The sequence below is a fragment of the Paramisgurnus dabryanus genome, chromosome 2 (genome assembly GCF_030506205.2).
Source record: "Paramisgurnus dabryanus chromosome 2, PD_genome_1.1, whole genome shotgun sequence".
NCBI classification, from domain to species: domain Eukaryota; kingdom Metazoa; phylum Chordata; class Actinopteri; order Cypriniformes; family Cobitidae; genus Paramisgurnus; species Paramisgurnus dabryanus.
In genome coordinates this window covers 29,243,029-29,256,930 of record NC_133338.1, presented here as the reverse complement: position 1 = coordinate 29,256,930, position 13,902 = coordinate 29,243,029, and the positions used below count along the sequence as shown (strand labels likewise).

Below are 13,902 nucleotides of genomic sequence, written 5' to 3'. Positions count from 1 at the left end.
ACAACATTTCGGCCGTATTGTTTCGGTGAAAAAAGTCTTTCGGCCAAAAGCCGAAAATGCTTTTTTGGGCCTTTTCGGCCGAACATTTTCGGTGGCCGAATATTCGGTGCATCCCTACCACCAAACACTTTCATGTTTTCCCAATTTAAAGTATGTATGGTGGCACAAAATAAAACCCAGCGATTTTTTTATAGCTAATAAAATATGAGAACTATATTGTATGGCGGATGAACACCTAGTTTGCAGCACTTCGACCTCGGCGCACAGTAATATTGAAGAAGTTTGAGCAAGAGGGAAAGTAGTCAGAAGTGATGATTTTACTGCCGAGGTCGAAGTGCTGCAAATAGGTGCTCTTCAGCCATACAATATAGTTCTCATTTTTTATCCGCTTAAAAATCTCCATGTTTGATTTTGTGTTGATTTAGTTGATTAGTCAAATATTGTTGATTAGTCAAATATTGTTGATTTTCCTTGATGAGTCAAATATTGTTGATGAGTCAAATATTGTTGATTTATTTTATCAGTCAAATATTGTTGATTTAGTAGATTAGTCAAATAATTTTGATTAGTCTCATATTGTTGATTTATTTTATCAGTCAAATATTGTTGATTTAGTAGATTAGTCAAATAATTTTGATTAGTCTCATATTGTTGATTTATTTGATCGGTCAAATATTGTTGATTAAGTTGATTCGTCAAATATTGTTGATAAGTCAAATGCTGTTGATTTAGTACACTAGTCAAAAATTATTAATTTATTTGATTAGTCAAATATTGATTAGACTCAAATATTGTTGATTTATTTGATCAGTCAAATAGCATGCATGACTAAAGAGAAAGTTGAGATAAGAAGTGCTTTACATGGTCAAGATGGGTCGACCGTTCCCCTGGATGATGTGTTTACTTCATTCAAAATCAGGATAAACAAATATTTAGAGTGACAGACAAATGATTTTTAACCTCTTAGGTGTCACCCCACCCTATTGAGTTTAATCTACACTCTTGGAGCTTTCAAACAATATACAGTTTGTCATGATTAGATATTCACATGCAAACATTGAAGTAAATATAGGCGTCCTGCTGGTGGGACAGTGTCATTTAGCAGTTTTCTCTCTTCATAAATGAATCAATTACTCTCCCTACATAATTTATTTTATAAAACACTGTTGAAATGTCTATTTTGGAGGCTTAGACCTTTCCAACAATATAAAGTTTGTATTGATAGATTAAAATTTACATCAACAATATTGATGCAAACTTAGGTATCCCGTTTTGGGGACGGCGTCGCTTAACAGTTTAAAGTGGAATAATACATCACTCATGGAAATGGCAACTTCTGTATGTGCATACATAGTCAGTGTGTGCTTAAATTCAGTGCTTTAATTCAGTTTGTGACTGGTGTGATATTTCACCAAACTCAAGGTCAGAAAGGACTGAATGGTTGGCATTTAACGCAGAGCTGGTGTTTTGATTACGTTATAATCACATTTATATGATCCGGGGCAGAATACAGATCATATTGCTTTCGTTGACATTGGGATTGTGCAGAGGGAAAATTAATGTTGAAATATATATTAAATTGTAACACTTGTGGGAATCATTCGGTTTTGCAAAAGCACATGATTCAATATCTCCTTAATCTATAACCAAGCCTACTGTGCGGTACAGAAAAATACTATTTAACATTTAAAGCTTAGGTCAGAGTTTAACCTTTCATACTAAATCAAATAAGACATTAGTTAAGCAAAATCCATCTTAGTCCAGAAAAACTTTTGGGGGGCAGTTTCCCAGACAGGGTTTAGATTAATTCAGGACAAGGCCTTGGTTAAACATGGACATTGATTAGTTTTTACAAACATAACTCATAAAAAACATAATTGGTGTGAATCTTGAGACACAAGTGTGGCACTGATATATGTTAAGATATGTCAATGTAAGATGTTTTTTAAGGCAGCTCAAACATGCATTTTAGTCTGGGAATTGGCTCAATTTTAGTCATTGTCATAGCTATGGCTCAATTTTAGTCTTTGTCACACAACGCTATAGCTTTGGAATAGTAAATTGATGGGAAATTGACTGAAATGTGTGCATGGCATGAAGATAATATCACAGTGTATCCTTAAGCATTTTAGTTTGAGTTGCCTCTATTGAAGCCCAATGTAATTCTTACTGTTCCTACCTCATAGTGAAAAAAATCAAATACTGTTCAGACCATTTTAAAATAAAAATAAACCTCTTAAGTCATTTTTAATAAAACATGTAATTGCACACATAAAAGAAACATTTTGAGCAGCTCAGGGGATGCATATGAAATGCTGAGAATGATTTCCTGCTGCGTTTGCTGTAGTAGAGAGCAGTCAAAGAAGACAACGCATTTCAGTTAACAAAAGAGAAGAACATGGGTGAAATATCTAGACCACTTTCATGACATAATGAGAAGCAGTATTTCTGTCTTTCTCTTCTCCCTCTTCATTTATTTGTCATGTGATGTGCAGGGATGTGCAAGTCAATGCATTCCCGGGTTGTACCTGGTGTGGGGGTTGTGGATAGTTTGGGGCTGGAATTTGAGCGATGATGCTAGAGCTGGTCTGTAGCTGGCCCTTTTGTGCTCCTCACACCAACCCCCGCGAAATCCTGCCTTACTTTAGATAGATTCCTGAGCCGCAGGCAGAGGCTGCTACTGCTTAGCCCATCGGTGACTGAAATCCGATACCTCAAGCGCTGAAGCACAGGAGAGTCCACTAGGCTCCCCTTTTATCACACTAAAGTCTGGGCAGCATGCTTGCCTCCCAGTTTATTGTCCCTATCTCATGAGGTAAAAGTGTCAGTGATATGCTGGAGGACATTCTTATGAAAAGGGAACATTTAGTGAGATGTATTAGTGGAGGAGTGTGCGTACTGTACCTGTATATCTCTATATATGAGGAAATTTGATATGAGAGGCAAATGATCAGTAGTACCTGAACACAGTTTGCTGGAGGAGTACAAGAGCTTAGCTGAACACGGTAGCTGTTTTAACCTATAAAGGGTTGAATGGTGTTTATTATGTCATTTGTCTTAGTAATATTGAATAGTAATAGTCCAAAAACTTGTCTACTCTAATCTGTTCTTGCTTTCTGTACCATTTCTGTACAAATTAAGTTGTTCAACTAAAGAGCCCTTAAATGCTTAGACACATTAATGCAATATGTGTGTCTGTGTTCCTACAGGTATGATATCCGGAGCTGAGCTGTCATTTACCCTTGAACCCAGTGACATCATTGCCGTACAGGAACAACCTCTGATGCTACACTGTCAGGTGGAGGGAATTCCACCAATCACCACGCAGTGGAGGCGCAACGGAGCACCGATTTTGGAGGACCAAAACTATGTCATGTTTGCTAATGGCTCGCTTCTGATTGGTCACTTCCAGAAGACCAAGTCTGACGGCTTGTCTGATGAGGGAGATTATGAGTGCATGGCCCAGAATTTCTTTGGACTGGTCTTGAGCCGCAAAGCCAGAGTGCAGGCTGCAAGTAAGTGCCGTTTCATTTTTTTCTACTTCAGAGATTTGCTCAGTCCACACTGCAATAGTGCACCCGTTCATTTTAGAGAACTTCTCTATGGCAGATTCTTTAAAGGGCCAATATTATGCCCATTATTACAAGATGTAACATAAGTCTCAGGTGTCTGTGAAGTTTCAGCTTAAAATGCCCCACTGATAATTTATTGTAGCATGTCCAAAATCTCCGTAAAAAGTGCTGTGCGTACCTTTAAATGCAAATGAGCTACTGGTTTCCATTAAAAATTGATCTAATTCCTGTCAGTCTATACGGGGGTCTTCCAGACAGGGTTTAGATTAATCCAGGACTAGGTCTTAGTTATATTAGGACATTTAAGTACTTTACAAACATACCTTGCGAAAAACATTACTGGTGTGCATCTTGAAACAAAACAATGGCAGTGATATATTTTAAGATATGAAGAGTTTGTTTCCAAAACGCAGTAAATCCATTTTGACAAATTTTGGTAAAAACGTGTTTTCCATACCAAGAAAGTGACAAGATGAAAACCACTATTTTCTGTTATAAACTTTCACATAGCATCTTTAGGTAATAGGTTAGATAAAAAAATTAAAATCCGTAATTTGATTTTCAAAGATTTATAATAAAAACTAATTATTTTTTTCACAAAAATGCTATAAATCTATTGAATCAATATATAAATGTGAATTTTATCTTTGCCATGTTGAAGTCATTTAGTTTACTAGTGGTATACACCAATTAAAAAATTAACATTAATGGCATTAATCAAAACACTAACTTTGTCATATTAAGAACACTGTCATTGCTGCTGTCATCCTTGGGACGTTGACTCATTGCTGAAATTTTTGACAGGGGTCAGCTGTAAAATGTTTTGGTCCTGCTCGATTTTTGTTGGCTTCGAGTAAAATAATAGAAAGTTTTTCATAAGATCCCCTGGGGTCAGTGTGTTAGCATGACAGAAGCTTGATGCTGTCAGGATAATTTTTTTCCATTTCCCAAGTGCCTCTCCATAAATTTATCAATGCCATCAAAAATATTATTTTGTTTTTATTTGTTTGTTGATCATAAAGGACAACGTAGATGAGGAAAACTAGGATTCTGTCTGTATTCAACTCACCGCCATTGTTGTTTACAATGCGTGTAATGGTGCGCTGTAATTTGTTGATCAGATTTATTGCATTCTGCACTGAAAGGGGAAGTGGCATTTATTGCGTTTTGGGGGAAAAGGGAGAAAAGGTGACAGAATAACACCACGGATATTGGATTTTGCGTAAAATTAAGAATGTACTTTTTAATACTGACCTGATACAATACTGATTTTGTCGGTAACCTGTTAAAAAAAGGAGTTTATCGCGTTTTGGAACCAAACTCTTTATATATTAAGGATAACTCAAACAAGCACTTTAGTCTTGAACTACACTTATGCCCTGTCCGGGAATCCGCCTCTATATCTTTAGCTGCATTAGCACAATTAAGAAAAGCTTTTGGGTTAATTAACCAGTCAGTCAGTGGCTGTGAGCAGAGCTTTGTTTGTGTGACATCACATTTACAAGAGAATCAAAACAGCATTGATACTCTTCCGACACTAAATAGTCAACTGCATCTTCCCACTGGATTTATTTACTGACTTCATACTTTCAGTTTTATCCTCAGCATCTGTTCTACAGTAGCTTGGGCTTGCTCTCTGTTTGCTCCAGCAGATATTGCTGGAGTTAGATTATCACAAGAAGCTTAAGTGAGTTTGATAGAAACCACTGCCAGCTCATTGAAAGGGTGTGCTGGGGTTTTCCACAGTGCGTTCAGTGTTACAGCGCTGCATGGTGTTGAATCGGGCTACATTAACTTTGGACGAACTGAACATGAGGGACACAGGGGGCTGGGACAGGCCATTTGATATATGGACAATGGGCCTCTTCTTTCTCTGAAGATAAATTGGCTTGTAGGATCCAGTCTGCCTTTTGTGCGCTGCTGCGGCGCTCCCGGTCGTGCATGTGTTGTGATTTATACTGCTTAAATCTCTGGCTCTTGTATTGAACTTAACTATTAAACCCTGCCATGCTGTGCTCTTTTCGCGCAGCTTTTGTCGATGTCACAATAATCTGGAGTGCTGTTGTTTGCCCGCTTGCTGGTCGCAGGGACCAGGGCTACGTTCGCTTTTCTTGTCGGCCGTACCCACTGCGGCCCTGCTTGAATCGGGCCTTGTTCCCATCCGGTGCTGAAAAGTTATTACTGTTTTGTGCACATGATTGGATTTTCATAAACTCAGCGTGTGTTTACTGCAACTATAGATGACTTATTATCATTTGTTCGCTCCCATGTCGTCTAAAATGCGTTTGATCCTTTGATACAGATGCTCGCTAAATAAAAAGGGTATCAGAAGAAAGAAAACAGAAGAGCCATATGGAGGGTTCTTTATGTTCTCTTTAGCGTTTAGCAGGAGGCGGTTGTGTTGCCGCGGTTGTATATTGCAGCCGAGGGGAGAACGGTGTTGGTCATTAAATGCATGTCAGGCGAGTGTTAATATGAAGGCACACTGCAGTGTTAATGTGAATGTGTGTTTCTGTGATGATGTGAGAAATTCAGGCTGGAAATATCCTCTCTCTCTCTCTCTCTCTCTTTCTCATGCTGTTATTACATGATGCTTCAGAAGAAATGAGCACTCAAGTCCTTTCCCATCAACTTCACATGATCAGGACTCCTACCTTCACTTTACAGACGTCAGATTGACCTGCGTGAGAGCTGAAAGCGGATTTGTCAAGTGAGGGAGGTCACTACTTATGTAATATATTAAAATATAAATAAAAAGTTTTGTCTCCAGCTTTTGCACATGCAAAATCAATTGTGCCCATGCCATAGAAGAAGATTAGTTTAATAGAGGTCTGTTAATCTATAATGCAGTGTGAGCAGTGACCATCTTTTATTGAATGCATGATACCTTTGCAATTGATTGTTCCTCTGTTGAGTAAACAGTAGCTGCGAACACAGGAATCCATCTCTGCCTGTGGTCTTGTCACACACACACTCGGGCAGACCATGCTGTGCCATATCTGAACACAGCAGTCCATTTGTTGGCTTTGCAATAAGGTGTGTGTGATGCGTTGAAGATCGTTGACTTGACACACACACACCCCGAGCGAAGTGAGACTGCCGCGCTGTGTGTAGGCAGTGCACCGCTGTGTTGTGGTACATACTTTGGCTCCACTCCCAGTAGGCCACTGGTTACCGTACGGCCTCTGAAGTTACACCGCCTCTGCCACGCTGTGGGGAACAGTCGCCTCGGCTCGCTGGACAGGAGAAACCTTTAAACCCTCGCTCTCAGGGGCGCTGATTGGTAAAGGTCAGCGCATAGTTACTTTTTAGCACCTTTTCGATTTCTCATCAGGATAGAATTGAATAGACAGCGTGCTTTCTGCATAAATTGCAGGCGAACAATGGCTGGAAGATAGCGTGGGATGCAAATCTAATGGCATATGAGATCTATTGTGATGCAGAATGATTGACAAGTGGAACTCGGTGGACAAAAACTATGAAAAGCACCCGGATAAAAGCATATTATTATCAGGCAAAAAAATGTTGACGTTAATTTTTTGCAAATGATGGAGTGCATTAGATATTGGTACACCATCAGGCACATCCTCTGTACATTGCTTTCTGTGTGCACATTTAGTAAGATTATTCTTTCTGTAACACTGTGTAAACTTTGAATTGCTATTATGATGTGAACAGAACTACATGAAATTGTAAGAAAAGGGCTGGCTTACTGGAAATAAATGTCCTTTTAAATTAAGGCTGTTACAGCTGATATAAAGTAAGATTGGATGTTGACTGATCTCTCAGAATGGTTTGCTTTGTGTAAAGGATGGATGTGCTTTATTAGGAAGATTACATCATTTTGGAAGAGTTTCTTGGCATGTGGACTGAAATGCTTTGAGATGCTTATTAACCTAGAATTTGTGCAGGTCTGAGCCAGCTTGTGTGCTATTTATAAATTGTAGTTTACATACAGAAAACTGTTGCTTTTGTTTTGTGTGATACTGCATCCACTCTAAATGGCTTTTCAGATTGCCAGCGATGCGTTAAAGCAATGCAAATCTCTAATGTGCCGGGCTTTCACATCAAGGACGAAACGATTGTTCCCCTTCACCCCTGTAAGATACTGTATATAAAATGATATAAACACTGTATTATTTTTTATACATACTGTATAAACATGAGTTTAGATGTAATATGTTTTCAGATTTGTGTCATATTTTAATTATGAAATGGTCTGGCTTTTATGGCTGCAGTGTTCCTGACACTTTGAAGGCATAATAACAAGTTACAGATATTACTAATCATACACATTTATGTACTTAAAAGAGCTCTGGTTATGGTGTTATAAAGTATTCAAGCAATTCATATATGTTTACTTGTGTGAAACATAACAAGTATTTTGTATACTGAATGCAGGGTTCCCATGGGTTCTTGAAATCCTTGAAAGTTTGTGAATCTGGGCTATAAAAAGGCCTTGGGAAGTTTTTGAAAATATACATACAAAGATACAGGTCATGGAAAGTGCTTGAATCTTTTTTATGCAAGACATTTTTTTTCCTGTGTAGTGTAGGATAATATCATTACATTTCTAGACTTTTTAAGCACACATGCTAAACTGTTTGCTTTCAATGCTTATATATCCTGTATGCGAATGTTGATTCATACCAAAATGCTTTTTTGCATAGTTGTGTTTGACACATGAAAATGTCTTGGGTTACGAATTGTTTCATGAAAAGGGAACGAGACGCTGCATCTCCGTTGCCATACTTCCTGCATCCCTGTAACGCCATCTTTTGCAATATTTCAGATAGCGATATACTTTCTGTCACTCCCAAGTCACCCGGTCTTTGTCGTTAAGCCTCACTCACCATTGGTTAAATTTGATATACACATTCAGACGCCCTTACCCCTGAAGTGTCACCGCAGTGATGCAATGCAAGTTCCCTCGAAAGGGAACTGTAAAAATGTATCTTAAAAGGTAACACAATGTACAGTCTTGTTCAAAATAATAGCAGTACAATGTGACTAACCAGAATAATCAAAGTTTTTAGTATATTTTTTATTGCTACGTGGCAAACAAGTTACCAGTAGGTTCAGTAGATTCTCAGAAAACAAACGAGACCCAGCATTCATGATATGCACGCTCTTAAGGCTGTGCAATTGGGCAATTAGTTGAAAGGGGTGTGTTCAAAAAATAGCAGTGTCTACCTTTGACTGTACAAACTCAAAACTATTTTGTACAAACATTTTTTTTTCTGGAATTTAGCAATCCTGTGAATCACTAAACTAATATTTAGTTGTATGACCACAGGTTTTTAAAACTGCTTGACATCTGTGTGGCATGGAGTCAACCAACTTGTGGCACCTCTCAGCTGTTATTCCACTCCATGATTCTTTAACAACATTCCACAATTCATTCACATTTCTTGGTTTTGCTTCAGAAACAGCATTTTTGATATCACCCCACAAGTTCTCAATTGGATTAAGGTCTGGAGATTGGGCTGGCCACTCCATAACATTAATTTTGTTGGTTTGGAACCAAGACTTTGCCCGTTTACTAGTGTGTTTTGGGTCATTGTCTTGTTGAAACAACCATTTCAAGGGCATGTCCTCTTCAGCATAGGGCAACATGACCTCTTCAAGTATTTTAACATATGCAAACTGATCCATGATCCCTGGTATGCGATAAATAGGCCCAACACCATATTAGGAGAAACATGCCCATATCATGATGCTTGCACCTCCATGCTTCACTGTGTACTGTGGCTTGAATTCAGAGTTTGGGGGTCGTCTCACAAACTGCCTGTGGCCCTTGGACCCAAAAAGAACAATTTTACTCTCATCAGTCCACAAAATGTTCCTCCATTTCTCTTTAGGCCAGTTGATGTGTTCTTTGGCAAATTGTAACCTCTTCTGCACATGCCTTTTTTTTAACAGAGGGACTTTGCGGGGGATTCTTGAAAATAGATTAGCTTCACACAGACGTCTTCTAACTGTCACAGTACTTACAGGTAACTCCAGACTGTCTTTGATCATCCTGGAGGTGATCATTGGCTGAGCCTTTGCCATTCTGGTTATTCTTCTATCCATTTTGATGGTTGTCTTCCGTTTTCTTCCACGTCTCTCTGGTTTTGCTCTCCATTTTAAGGCATTGGAGATCATTTTAGCTGAACCGCCTATAATTTTTTTGCACCTCTTTATAGGTTTTCCCCTCTCCAATCAACTTTTTAATCAAAGTACGCTGTTCTTCTGAACAATGTCTTAAACGACCCATTTTCCTCAGCTTTCAAATGCATGTTCAACAAGTGTTGGCTTCATCCTTAAATAGGGGCCACCTGATTCACACCTGTTTCTTCACAAAATTGATGACCTCAGTTATTGAATGCCACACTGCTATTTTTTTGAACACACCCCTTTCAACTAATTCAACTAATTGCCCAATTGCACAGCCTTAAGAGCGTGCATATCATGAATGCTGGGTCTCATTTGTTTTCTGAGAATCTACTGAACCTACTGGTAACTTGTTTGCCACGTAGCAATAAAAATATACTAAAAACCTTGATTATTCTGGTTAGTCACATTGTACTGCTATTATTTTGAACAAGACTGTAACTTTGCTCTCACTTGAAATGTGTCCCCACATTTAGTCCTTGAATTTAAGGTAATTGGACCTGGAAAGTCCTTGAAAGGTCCTTGAATTTGAAGTTAACTAAGGTGTGGGAACCCTGTGAATGTCCACTTCATTTGAGCTAAAAACCACAGTGTTGCATTTAATGACATATATAATTGTAAAGAAACACATCTACAATATAAGTGCACAGAAGAGTTAAAAATGTTAGTACTGGTCAATATTTATAATTAAATATTGACCAGTGTGATGTACAGCACCCCAAATAATGGCAATTCTCCTTAAGATATAAATCAAAAATGAAATTCAAAAAATAAAGATGAGACATATGTTAAAAACAAGAATAATATATTAGTTATATATTTTTTAATATGTTTAGCGCTGTTCCTGTCGTCTTCTGTTTACTGCAGTCAGTTTTCTGTGTTTAAGCTTCCCCCAACCGTGGGCCCAGGCACTTATTTTAAAATTCTAATCTAATTGGATGGGGCGTTTTCGTAACACAATGTAGTAAAAATATGACACTGGTAAACAAAATCCACACTTTCTCGCAGTGTGACTCATTTTGCGCAGTATGAATGGCTTCATAGGGATCTTTCAGCCCTTCTCACGATCACGTCGCTTCATCGTGCCCATTCTGCAAGGCTTTTAAGTGTTAAATGATCATCATACTGGCCAGCGCAACATAAACAAAAAGTAAAGAGTGCATTTATTTTAATCACTAGTCTCTTTGTAAAGGAGTGTACAGTATAAACAACATAACAACACCCTAATGTTTTTTTATAAAGTATATCACCCCAATACATTTACATTTACATTTTGTCATTTAGCAGACGCTTTTGTCCAAAGCGACTTACAAGTGAGGTAAACAATAGAAGCAATTATGGCAACATAAGAACAGCAATACATAAGTGCACTGGAAATAGTCTCATCAAGTCCAACACAATATACATAGCCAAGGGTATGTTAGTAATTTTTTTTTTTACATAAAGAGGAAGGTAAATAGAGAAAGAGATAAAGAGAATGGTAACTAAAGAAAGATAGTAAATCTATAATTAGGAAGTTAGGTAATGGTGGAAGAGATGGGTTTTTAGCCGAGTCTTAAAGACAGCTACACTATCAGCTGATCGTGTCACGACCGGCAGATCATTTCACAGTTGTGGGACAGTTCCTGAGAAGGTACGCGTTAGTGTTTTCTTCCCTTTTTGAGATGGTACCACAAGCCGTCGCTCGGTGGCAGAGCGCAGTGATCGAGAGGGTACATAAGGCTCTATATGCAAGCGAAGGTAAGGGGGTGCTGACCCAGTGGTGGTTTTAAAGGCCAGGAGCAGAGCCTTAAATTTGATGCGGGCTGCTATAGGAAGCCAGTGTAACTTGACAAAGAGAGGAGTGACGTGCGCCCTCTTTGGCTCATTGAAGACCACTCTTGCCGCTGCGTTCTGAATCATCTGTAGGGGTTTGGTCGTGCAGGCTGGAAGTCCTGCCAGTAGCGCATTGCAGTAGTCCAGCCTGGACAGGACAAGAGCTTGGACCAGGACCTGCGTAGCATGCTCATCTAGGAAAGGTCTAATTTTTCTAATATTGTAGAGGATGAATCTACAAGAGCGAGCGGTGTTGGCAACATTTTTCGTGAAGCTAAGCCGATCATCAATGACCACTCCCAGGTTTTTGGCCATCTTGGAAGGCGTGATGGTCGAGGAACCTAGCTGAATGGAAAAGTTGTGTTGAATCTTTGGTTCAGATGATATGACAAGCAGTTCTGTCTTCGCAAGGTTAAGCTGGAGATGGTGATCCTTCATCCAGAGTGAGATGTCCCTCAGGCATGCCGAGATGCGGGCAGAAACCGTAGGATCATCAGGGTGGAACGACAAGTGGAGTTGAGTGTCGTCTGCATAGCAGTGGTAGGAAAAGCCATGTTTTCGAATGACAGAGCCCAAGGATGTCATGTATATCGAAAAGAGCAGCGGTCTAAGCACAGAGCCTTGAGGGACCCCGGTATCAAGAAGTTGGGGTTCGGAGACGTCACCTCTCCAGGATACCCGAAATGACCTATCTGAGAGGTACGACTTGAACCATAGAAGCGCTGTGTCAGTGACACCCATAGACATGAGAGTCGACAGGAGGATGCGGTGATTGACCGTGTCAAAAGCTGCAGATAGATCCAGTAAGATCAGCACAGATGATTTGGAGGCTGCCCTTGCCTGCCTTAGGGCCTCAATGACTGAGAGCAGCGCAGTCTCGGTGGAGTGACCACTTTTGAATCCAGACTGATTGCTATCCAGGAGGTTATTTTGTGTGAAGAAAGTGGAGAGCTGGTTGAACACAATGCGTTCAAGAGTCTTGGAAATGAAGGGAAGAAGAGAAACGGGTCTGTAGTTCTCTAGCATAGCAGGATTGAGAGTGGGTTTCTTCAGCAGCGGGGTTATCCGGGCCTCTTTAAATGCTACAGGGAAGGTGCCAGTGGAAAGGGATGAATTGATAATGTGAGTGAGAGCAGGGATAACAGACGGAGAGATGGCCTCGAGGAGATGGGTGGGTATGGGATTTAGCGGGCAGGTAGTCGGATGATTAGAAGCCAAGACCTTGGAAACATCTGCTTCGGATAGGAGTCGATGGTCTTTACACTCTTCGGTCTTCACGCGACGAGGGCTGCACGTGACCGCTGCCGCGGTGGACTGACTGTTTTGATAAGTGCTTCAAATGTGGGCTGAAACTCAGCAGGCCACGCCCGAAAACAATCAACAACAAGTTAATGGCCGAAACTACTACTGTATTTACTGTAATACACTAACGCACGCGAGGACACGCGAGAACAAACGCGGATTGCAGCATGTGAGACAAAGGTAAACAAGAGAGCGTTTCTTAGCAACGACACTGCGCTAAAACTTCACAAGTCTAAAATCAAATACACTTACACGTTTCTGTGGACTCCTGTTGATAACTGCTTCACCATTAGCACTGTGGACTCTTAGCATAGTCTCCAATAATGGCCTGGGCTCACACTTCCTGTTTGCCAGCTTGTTTAAATAAATGACCTCGGGTCTGAGGTTTGAATTGATCATAACTGCAGCATCCTGACTATTCTGAAGGTTACCTGGTGACTTTTTGATCCTCACGCTGAAGGCTTGAGGATAAGCTCTGTTATAATGAAGCATGTAAATGCACGATCTTGTGCTATAGACACAGTTTATGTCTCCACACAATTTCCTCTTAACATGTGAGCCCTGACAGATAGTTAAAGGATATTACAGCTGCTTATGTGTGTGGGTCTGTGTGCACTCGGTTCAGACGAACAGATGTGTCAAGGTATCAGTGTTCAAGGTACTTTGACAAGACTCCTTTAGTATCCTACAGAAGACAGTAGGAGAGGAGTGTCCCTCGGCTGTCTGCAGAACCGTCTGTCCTACACTTCGCTGTGTTCTGTTGTTTGAATGCAGCTGAAATCTTCTCATTTCAACTTCAGTACATGTAGGCAGCTAGCAGACTGCCTTCAGGCCTTCAGCTACAATCAATAAAGCTATAATAGTTCCTACAGATCTTTTACTGAAGATGTACTTAATACATGGGTTCTGTACAGACAGCCTTGAGCTTTATATTATCACATATAGCAAAATCCATAGTATTTGAAAAACATAAATTGGCGCTTTTGTTCCTTTATTTCTTTCTTTTTTTGTCTCTATGCTTTTAACATTGTTAGAAATATTTAAACATCTTTAATAT

General features: G+C 39.7%; 1 protein-coding gene across 1 annotated transcript in view; it reads left to right on the top strand.

Annotated features, from left to right (window-relative positions):
* Positions 1 to 13,902, top strand: part of igdcc3 (immunoglobulin superfamily, DCC subclass, member 3) — a 90,466-nt gene that overhangs the window by 3,612 nt on the left and 72,952 nt on the right. Inside the window, exon 2 of the mRNA XM_065267855.2 lies at positions 3,210 to 3,515. Within this exon, the coding sequence (XP_065123927.1) occupies positions 3,210 to 3,515 (306 nt within the window). The remainder of the gene's footprint in view (positions 1 to 3,209; positions 3,516 to 13,902) is intronic.